At 34.2% G+C, this 10,725-nt stretch overlaps 1 protein-coding gene across 1 annotated transcript in view; it reads left to right on the plus strand.

Moving 5' to 3' along the window:
- The window catches only part of LOC111704466 (ubiquitin carboxyl-terminal hydrolase 24), a 41,414-nt gene extending 31,382 nt beyond the window's left edge, over positions 1 to 10,032 (plus strand). The window contains exons 44-57 of the mRNA XM_023476707.1: positions 978 to 1,033; positions 1,570 to 1,604; positions 2,157 to 2,212; positions 2,756 to 2,834; positions 3,881 to 3,981; positions 4,577 to 4,645; positions 5,050 to 5,125; positions 5,256 to 5,366; positions 5,890 to 6,177; positions 6,496 to 6,708; positions 6,997 to 7,070; positions 7,634 to 7,744; positions 8,224 to 8,315; positions 9,965 to 10,032. Of these exons, the coding sequence (XP_023332475.1) occupies positions 978 to 1,033; positions 1,570 to 1,604; positions 2,157 to 2,212; positions 2,756 to 2,834; positions 3,881 to 3,981; positions 4,577 to 4,645; positions 5,050 to 5,125; positions 5,256 to 5,366; positions 5,890 to 6,177; positions 6,496 to 6,708; positions 6,997 to 7,070; positions 7,634 to 7,744; positions 8,224 to 8,315; positions 9,965 to 10,032 (1,429 nt within the window). The remainder of the gene's footprint in view (positions 1 to 977; positions 1,034 to 1,569; positions 1,605 to 2,156; positions 2,213 to 2,755; positions 2,835 to 3,880; positions 3,982 to 4,576; positions 4,646 to 5,049; positions 5,126 to 5,255; positions 5,367 to 5,889; positions 6,178 to 6,495; positions 6,709 to 6,996; positions 7,071 to 7,633; positions 7,745 to 8,223; positions 8,316 to 9,964) is intronic.
- Positions 10,033 to 10,725: the final 693 nt, after the last annotated feature.

Raw genomic sequence — 10,725 nt, forward strand, 5'->3', positions numbered from 1 at the left:
GGGGGGGGGGGGGGGGTTTTCAGATCTTATCTTATCTTATTTTAAAAGATATCTCTTAGTAAATCTTTGAAATGTTTTGTTTTTTATTACTTATCGGAATTGTTCAACTTTTTGAAGAAGTAAAAAAATGGATTTAAGAATTAAATCTTACCAGTCTATGATATGACTGAGGCCGGAATCATCTGAGATGGGAACTCCTGTATTGTGGATATCAAGATCAAGCATTGCTCTCTTATCTTTTTGTAAATCTGCAGATTAATTTAATCTTTATTCAATATCCCGCATGGTAATCACCCAGTCAGGGTAGGGGAAAAATGACCTTCTAATGACCTCTTACGACCTCTAATGACCTAAATGACCTTGTTAGAGGTCAGTAGAACGTCAAACACTGGATTTGTTGCTGCTACTGTATTCCTGGGATTCCTTGCTTTCCTTGATATGCATAAAGCCATAGTTAAAACATTTTCATTTTTGGAGGTCATTTAGGTCATTAGAGGTCGTAAGAGGTCATTAGAAGGTTAAACTGGATCTGTTGCTGCTACTGGATTCCCTGGGTTCCTAGCTTTCGTTTAATATGCATTAAGCCATAGTTGAAATATTTTCTATTTGTTGAGGTCATTAGAGGTCATTAAAGTTTAATTTGATTTTGTTATAGGAATTTCGAACCCTAATTAGGCGTGCATCCAAAAAATTGGAAGATTTGAACCAAAAAATTAAGGCAGGGCCCCCCCCCCCCCTACATCAAATGTGCCAACTCCACCATCCCCTTTATAGTTTTTAATGATCCTTAAAATAAAAGTGTCCGCTGTGGATATCGAGATCTGTGAATCTGGATTATGAGTATCTAACACACAAGTTCCCAGCTCTTATAATCTTTGTCAAAATCGCCAAGTCGTGTTTTTTACTAATTCCAAACATTGGGGTATTTTTTGACACTTTTTTGAAATAGGTGAACACTCCCTTTATTATATATTTAGATATATCATGAACGACTGGGTTGACAACATAGAGAACATTATATCAAAAAGTCAAGGTAAAATATTACAGGGTTACTCACAAAGGATGAGACTGTAAAGACGACCACCTAAAATTATTTAAATATGACGTTTCCCAGGTTGAAATAATTCTTCTGCCTTGAATGTATTAATGGCTAATTTAATGATTTTATAAAAGAAAGAAAGAAGCAAGGAAAATAAAGATGCCATTCAAGCCAAACGTCGTCTTTATATTCTATTACAGTACATATACCCAAAACTCTTTAGAGTGAATGTCGTCTTCATATTCCACGTTTTGTAGGAATCATGAATACAAGGAAACAAACAGTAAAAAGTCCGTAAAGTTGTCTCCAAAGTCTCATCCTTTGTGGGTAACCCTGTATAAAAAGAAAAACCAAATTTGATTTAAATATTGTAATTGTGCTTTCAAAAAATTTTGTAATTATTTCTGTTATTTTTTTAATTCTTATTATGACGAGTATTATTATCATCAATCAATATCATTGTTATCATAATCATGATCGTTGTTCTTGTTATTATCATCATCATCATCATCATCGTCAACTGTTTTTAGTTTCCTGTTCCTGGCTAGTCACATTCTTCCATCAGGAACAGTCCAAGTATCAATAATAAATAAATTAAATGAATTAAGCCGGTAACGTGTGACCAGCAAACTCACTAATAGTTGCCCACACGTTGAACTAAAGTAAAATGCAAGTTAGCTTGAAATTTTATTTTTATTTGTTTTAATCATAACTCCTCTTATTGAAAGGCTATTTAGAGGGAAACAAAAATGTTTTAAATTTCTTTTACGGAACTGGATAAATTTGCTTTACTCAAGCTTACTAGAGGAGCTGTGAGGTCACAAAGACGTACCAGTAGTTGGCATTATTTCGAACATCTCGTTCTGGGCAGTTAGCAGTAGGATTTTCAACGCAAGTGGATTTTACTTGCGCGCAATTGCGAGCCTAGTAAACTTCTAACATTTGCGCGCAATTCCGCACAGTTGTGCACAATTCCTCGTGTTTCTGCGCAACGGAATTGCGATTTGAAACTCTAGTTAGCAGTGCCCACAATGGTAGATAAAGGTTTTTAGGCGGGGGGGGGGGGGGGTTGATATTATAAAAAAACATTTGATTTTGACTTGGTTGGATTGTGCAGGATGGACATAAGTACCTGAAGCCTTATCTTCTAGAGTGCACCACCAGAGATGTTAGGAAAGTTCGCATTTTTCAGTTTTTTTTTTTCATCGAAACAAGGATTTTGGTTTTATTCGGAAAAAAATTGCGGTTTCCAATGTTTCAAGATTGCATGAGTTGATTATTTTTGACGAGGAAAATTTGTATAAATTCCTTTTTTATGTCTAATTTAGATAAATCCTTATAATTTATATTTTCACTAATAAATCTTACAAAGTAAAGGATTATTTTGTTTGTTTTTATTGCGCATTTGTCTTTACAATTAAATATACTTTTTACGTTTGAACGTATGTTTTTTACACTTTAAATTTCTTATGTTCTAAATATTTTTTATGACTACTTTTCATTCGAACAGGGCTGAGATGGAAAATGAAGAATGATATTACAGTTAAAATTATTTATTTCACTGTTAAATTATTTACCAACTTTAACTTGATCAAAAGAACGGTTTTTTAAGGATGTGTTGAGGGGGGAGGGGAGGGGGAGAAAGTTTCTTGGTAAATTTTATTGTTGAGGGTGAAAACAGAGATTTAGTGAGACAAACGAGAACTGCATCTGTAGGAGTCAATTTTCCTGTATTCTTGAGAAATTGTTCTCAAACAGTTATAAACATAAACGTCGAGATCCTTCGTTACAGCAGGTAATTCCCAACAACCCCCACCCCACCACACCCCTACATTTAAAATGCCCTCTTCCTAGCACTGAAAACTGTAGACATTTATGATTATAATTTTGTCAGTTCTACGCTTGAATTCTAACGAGCATTGGATCAATTTAAAATTAGTTATTGACGTTTTACTATAGGATGAAATTGGTTAAAATTATTATTATATCAGGGTCCTGTGCTTGATGTTCTTAAAAATTTTACTTGAAGTTTTACTGACCAAGCTTTGCTTGGATAAAATTGGTTAATATTATTATTATATCAGGGTTCAAGCTTTGCTTCTAAATCTAAACTTTCTCTAAAAAGTAAATACCTACGCAACTGAAAAATGTTAAACCAAGCAGGGAACAATCCCTTGGTTCTAATGAGTTCCAAACTCAACAAATTTGGGACAAATCGGCCAAGGATTTCTGAATTACGCTCGAGACATTTAAACAAACAGAGATTACTACTTTATATACTAGATATCTGACACATACTAGATATGTTTCCTTTGCTAATTTAGAAATTAATTTCCACTTAATGACATAATGGTGGTTAAAGGGCAACGATACCCTTGGAATCTTAATCTGATAAAAATGTGGAAGCTACAGTCATCATTTTTCTGACCCGAAAAGTGCGTATTTCTGCAAGTTTCTCCAATGTCTTGAATACGCAAGAAATGCGCAAGCAAATCACTTTTGCAGAGAAACAGCAAATGAAAATAAACAACTCCAAAACATTAATTTATAATTCATACTTGATCAGACAAAGCTTTCTAGTGCACCGCTGTATATCGGGCATTAACATCTTGAATTTACGCATGCAATTCCTTAAATTGGTTAATATTATTATTTTATCAGGGTCCTGTGGTTGATGTACTTGAATACCTACTAAGCCTGTTAATATTATTATTTTATCAGGGTCCTGTGGTTGATGTACTTGAATACCTACTAAGCCTGTTAATATTATTATTTTATCAGGGTCCTGTGGTTGATGTACTTGAATACCTACTAAGCCTGTTAATATTATTATTTTATCAGGGTCCTGTGGTTGATGTACTTGAATACCTACTAAGCCTGTTGGAGAAGGATGTATCAGACAGTGTTAAATACTCTAGTCAATACTTCTGGGTTCTGTCAATGTAAGTTGATTGATTGATTGATTGATTGATATAACCAATTTTCCTTGTTATTTTGGTATAATGAGAAAGGTTTAATGTTAAAAAAGGCACTGCAGCGCATAATTTGATAAACGGTTGATTTTATAATTCAATAGATTGGTTGGTTGGTTGATTTTATTGGATGATAAGTTGATTGCTCGATAGATAAGTCAGTTGCTTTCAATGATATAGATAAATTTATGGTTCATTGAATGATTGGCATAATTACGGTGCATTATTTGTAAAACGGTTTTTTTATCAATCAATTGATTAGTTGGTTGGTTTTGATTTATTTGATGATTATTAGTTGGATTAATACCAATTACAAATATCATACCATTTACAAGCTATACCAACACTCTTCATCTCGGGTTTGGGGATGGGGAGGAGGGCACCCCGAGATTCTGATTTAATTTGGTTTGGTTTGGTTTGGTTTGGTTTGGTTTGGTTTGGTTGTTCGATAGATCAGTTAAATGCTATTGCTTTCAACGATATAGATTTATTATTGATTCATGGTTCATTGATCCTTTGATTCATTGATTCATTGATTCATTGATTCATTGATTCATTAATTTAGGTATGCCCAGATGGGTTCAGATGCCTGCTCTGATCTCTTTAGCTTAGGAATATTCTCTGCCTGCATCAAGTAAATATAATAGTAATATGTATCTTGTGAGGAAAAATTGAAATAACGGAAACTCTTAAACGAGATAGAATAATCTTGATTCTTTTAGGAATAAATCTATTTAATAAAGCTCTTCGCTCATATATATATATATTTATATATAATCAATTATTCAATCAAAACAAAGGGATTTACATCCTCAAACACTCATCAAGTTGCTCCAATCTATGTTAGCTGGCCAAACGGCTGGACCAAATTGGCTGGAATTTTTCTAGGGAACCCATGGGTACTCGGGGAAAGGCTAAAAACTCGAGCTTTTGGTAGAAATAAAAAATTTAAATTAAATTTTTTTCGAAATTTCTAAGGAAAAAGTTAACTTGACGGGCAACGCCGGGCACTTGAGCTAGTGATTATTATAATTTTAGGTTTTTACTCGGGATAAATCCAGAGGAGGATGGAGAAGATCCGGACAGGAAACGGAAACAGTGGACAGGAAACCAGGTCGGATAAATAAATATTTCTTAAGAATGATCCTGATCTTGATCCTGATCCTGATCCTGATCCTGATCCTGATCTTGATCTTGATCTTGATCTTGATCTTGATCTTGATCTTGATCTTGATGTTTATCAGGTTCGTGAGTTCTCCCACCTACACTCTCTTCTCTCCTTCTTGATCCTATCCTGTGATCTCTCTCCCTTCTCTGATACTAAACCTAAACCTGGCAGCATCAACCCTATTCAGGAAATTAGTGAAATATTAAATACTTAAGAATCGAGAATGAAGGATGAAGGATGATAATTTAATTGTGTAGCATTCTGTCCCGAGACTAAGCTGCTATTGAGACTGATATAAGACTCGAGTCTTGTATGATTGGACTAATTTTCATCATTTCATGTAATGCAAGTTAAACTGCGAATTCTAATTACTTATTTTAGTCAAAAATTTGTAAATTCATTTTGATTTGATTTGATTTGATTTGATTTGATTTGATTTGATTTGATTTGATTTGATTTGATTTGATTTGAGTCTTAACAAACTTAAAAACTCCTACAAGGTCATATTACTAAGTAAATAAATATATTTCATCCCAGAATTATTTTCAACTATAACAACTAAAACCAGCCAAGGGCGGGGTTTGTTCACAATTATATCTTAAAAGTCGGGTTTTAAATTTGAAATTATTAACTCGGGACTAATAATGAGTTTAAATCCGCCATTACCACACCTTAGGTGAGTCCATGAAATTTCACGAAAACACTCACAGGAACGAAGCCGGAAGACTTCGGAACGATCCACGTCGGACCGACATCGATCAGGAACGGATAATTCCGTCAGAGGAAAGGAGCGGTCTGGGCGCCATGAGTCCGGATCGGATCAGGATCGGAGCGGAACTGAAAAGTTCTATGCCCAACTGGAGATGCCAACGCAGGTGTCTGACCTCCTGTATGGAAAGTACACCGAGGATTATATCGCGGAATCGGTCTCGTTACTTCGTGAGAATTCGAATAGTTTAGTTGTTGACATGCTGCTTGGGATCTCTTACTGTAGCAAGGTATAATACAACTTTTACAATAACAAATGTGTGACATTACAAAAGAGAATTGTTGAATATTTTAAGCGTCATGTGCTTAGCAACGCTACCCTTTAGCCTTGAGTAAAAATGACCTATGAGAAAAATTTTGTCGTTTTTCATGGCGAAAGATATAATTTTTCTCAATTTCCGTTAATTTCTGTGTCGCATGAACCCACTTGTAACTTTTACAGACACCTGCAATTGAATTGAATATTATCAATTTATGGTAAGGAAATCATAACTGGTATTCAGCTTGAAATTCTGTCAGCAGAGTCGCTTGAAATTAAACTATTTTAGAGTGTATCTGATATTGTGGTTGGTGAGGTACTGAAGCAGTATACTGCTGCCCACGCTAATCTTCTCAAGCATCTCTCCCATCTACTTGTAGAGATTCTCTGTATTTCCGATCCTCTACAGTCTGACCGGCTCCAGCTAGCTATCTACAGTGACAAGGGTCTCCTAGATCTGGTTCAGGCTTGTCAGAAAACAGATTCATCTAGAGCTTATCAGGTTCAAAAAATATCTCTCTCTTTTTTAATTATTTTGAGAAAAAATACGTTTAAATTGATTAATTTTCTTAAGTTTTAAAGGGTCTTTTATCCATGAAAAGTTATTGAACTTTTTCTAGGAAATAGAAATATTTGTCTTTTTATTGTGTCTCTTTTTGGATGCTTTTCCTCGCAAAATTATTATTTTCCCAGAAAGCTGAAATTGAACTCGAAAAGAGTTCTCTTTTAAAGATAATATAGAGTGCCAGTGTAACACGAGAGACACCCCTATGAAACTCACGTATTTCAGGCAATTAAAGTATTGGTGAGTGCTTCGAGTAAACATCAAGCTGTAAAAGATCATCTCTTTAATGAGCCTGCCAGGTGCGTTTGTTTTTTAAATTGATAAATCGTTAAAAGTAAAAGTTTTGCATTATCCTACTAAGTTTTTTTCTGTCTCAGCTTAAAAAAAAATTTAATTTTTAAAAGTGAACAGTAAACAATAACATGCTAAGAAAGCCTGATTTTGATTCTTATTCTTTTTCTTATTCTTAGTTTTGTTCTTGTTCTTGTTCTTGTTCTTGTTCTTGTTCTTGTTCTTGTTCTTGTTCTTGTTTTTGATATTGTTCTTGTTCTTGTTCTTGTTCTTGTTCTTGTTCTTGTTCTTGTTCCGATGCCGATGTTGATGCTAATTAATATGCTAATGCTGAGGCTGATTATAATGCTTGTGCTGATACTGATTATGATGCTGATTCTTGTTCTTGTTCTCATTCTTATTCTTAATATTCCGATACCGATGCCAATGTTGGCTCTGGTTCTGGTGCTGATGGTGATTGGTGATTCTTGTTCTCATACCTCATTTTCATTATTGTTCTTATTCATAATATTCTTATTCCGATTCCGATTTCGATTCCGATTCCGATTCCGATTATAATTCTAATTGCTAGATGGCAGTGGGCTGTGAACTGGTTGAAAACTAAGATGGAATCTGAAACCTGGTCTAATCTGGATTCTAAAGAAGAGAGTAACGAGGGGTCAGCTAACAGAACCTTTCACAGGTAGAAAACCAGTTTTGGTTTAAAGAGACCATGTAAATTCAAGTGACTCTCCCTATCCACCATTTTGCAAAATATTATCGTAAAATTTGATTAGAATACGAATGTTTTACCAATAATGTAAATTTTTGGAAAAGGTTTTAAAAAAATACTTTTTTATCTTCAGCGGTTGTACTTATTTGCTTAAGTAATAAAGCGGGAAGGTGTCGTTGTTTTTATGCCTTTTTTGGTGGGTCACTTGAAATTGTGTCTGCAGTTCCTTGTAACCCTAATAGGGGTAATCTCCAAATAACGTACTCTGACGGTTAAATTTAAGACGTTACACCAGCCACCCCTTTCTAAAATCATTTCCTAACCCGTTACGGATAAACTTCATCTCTTCAATTTATAAATTATATACTGTGGTTTTAGTGTTCAGTCGATAGGGCGGAGCTCTAAAGCAACCTTAAATCTTTTATTGAAACTTTGGTTGTATTATTTAGAACTACTTCTGCTCAAGTAACTCTCGAGGAAGCTAACGCAATGCTGGCTGAGTTTGATACTGATATCGTTATGGAGGATGGGGATGATACAGGTAGGGGAAATATCATTTTTTTTGTTTTTTTTTTAATTTGCCATTTTTGTCTAAATTCTTAAATAATAATTATTTACTAAAACTTCACAGAGAAGTTACGGGAATTTTACTTTAAGTAAGAAAAAGTAGTTTTACACAAGTTTATCGTCTTTTGAAATGAAAATGCGCGATTTATTTAGCCGAAAACTTCAGAGAGTCGGTGGTTATTTAATTAATCGTCACGAACGTTAGGTAACTTAACGTTCTACAATGAACGTTAGGTAACTTAACGTTCTACAATGAACGTTAGGTATCTTAACGTTCCACAAGGAAAGTTAGGAAACTTAACGTTCCGCAACGAACGTTAGGTAACTTAACGTTCCACAAGGAACGTTAGGAAACTTAACGTTCCTCTGTCGGAAATGTTGGTCAAAAGGCGGTAAAATACTGACTACTTAGTCATTTATATTCAGTTTAGTTTTATAAAGCACTTCAAAACTCAGCCATTAAACATTTTTTTATGAAGTTTTAAAGAATGTTTTATTGGAATCGAAGTTGTAACCCTGAGTAACTCGACGGCCTTATAGTTAGACAGTTATATCTTATAAGTTTATTTAACACCTGCAATTGTAAATCTTTCATAATTTTTTTTTACTTTTTTGTTTTAATATGCATACAATGCTTTAAATATTTGAAATATTTAGAGTAACGCACGCTTTTATTAATAAGATAATAAAACGCTATTCGTTTCTGAAAGGTGTCCACAAAAAACCTTAGTTGTAGCTATGGCCCAAGTTTTGGACCAATATTGACTAATTTGGACATTTTTACATATACAGCGATAACCAGAAAACTCTGAAATCGGAAGACGACCTAATTGCAATACTTAAGGTTGTTTGATGTTGGTACAAAGCAAATAGTTTTACTAGACACTTCTTAAATGACTAATTAAGGGAAATTGGCCTGTTAACGCTGCACAATTGCTGTTTCCCCATACTCAATGAACTAATTCAAATCCTAACTTACGTCTATAAGTCGTCTTCCTATTCCAGAGTTGTCACTGCACTAAACATTTATGAACGAATAGTGTAGATTAAAGCCTTCAATCATTATTAAACATAAATTGATTTCAAAGACGTTTTAAAAATATTCTATAGAAAAAAAACGTTTAAGAATGAGAGGAATGCTTAAAATACGCAAACTGGGTAGAGGAAAATAGGGGATGCGTAGTAGACTTGGGATAAAGAATCCGAAAGTGGTGACTGGTTAGACCACAGTTTTCATTAGATGAGAAAAGTTGCCTTGTTCAGTAATACCAATTCCACAAAAAGAATTTGGATAAAAACAGAGTCATGATGGCTAATACGTTTTTTGGGACACCTTATATCTGTACTTAAGTGACCGCGGCTATTGAAAGATTGCCATGCCGGATTCACACCAATCAACAGATTTTTTTAATTGCAAAAAGAGATTGTCGTCGTAGTTTTAAGTACCCTCCATTCAAAGGGAGTTGTCGCGTCCGATTCACAATTTTCTTTTGAAGCTAGAAAAGCAACGTTATCGTCCACTTAAAGGATTAATATTTTAAAGGGATCCCCCTTTTTAAACGAAGAGCTACCTAGAATATACTTGAGGCGGACTCGTTGATTTATACAAAAATATTATTTTAGATAAGAAGACTGAGATGAATCTAGACGAGAATGAAATCTCCTCAACCTCCTTCAAATCAAAACCTTGAGATTTAATCCGATTCTTAATACGCAATTTTAATGTTTTTGATACTTAATCCATAGATGGGTTGATTTAAGTCTATGCACACCAGTAAAGATTGTATATTGCAGTGATAACCAATATAAAACGTAATGATTGTCGACCTCGTTATTTCTTTAAATGAAAAGCGCAACTAAGGCTTCATTGTTTGTAGGTGTTATATCTCTTTTCAACATGCCTAGCGGTATTCCTTACTAAAAGATAGAAATCTGAAGACAATCATTCCGCTATAGAGTGTTAAGCATTGTACACTTACAGTGTACAGGCGTATAGTGTAAGGTGTACACTGTACAAGTGTAAACTGTACAACACCAGTGCCAAGCTTCCAAGGCTGAATCTGAAAAAATGAAATTATTTGTTATTTTTCTGATTTTATCCGGTACGGAAGTAGCTGAACTCTGTATGGCTAATTCAACTACTTCATGTTTCATCAATCATGCTCTCAACTCCATTATTAACTGAACCAATTCTAAATTATGTTTCTACCAGTAGTGACTTACGGCTAAATTATTTAGTTAATGTTAATTTAATAAACGCAGTGAGGACAACAGAGACAATGGTTGGTATAAGGTTGCTACTTTTCCTGATTTCATACTTTAAAAAGTACTCCTTGACCTCTTTTAATTTAGCACACTGTTAGCAAAATCTCTAACATTTTGCT

This window comes from Eurytemora carolleeae, unplaced genomic scaffold (assembly GCF_000591075.1).
Source record: "Eurytemora carolleeae unplaced genomic scaffold, Eaff_2.0 scaffold389, whole genome shotgun sequence".
Classification (NCBI taxonomy): domain Eukaryota; kingdom Metazoa; phylum Arthropoda; class Copepoda; order Calanoida; family Temoridae; genus Eurytemora; species Eurytemora carolleeae.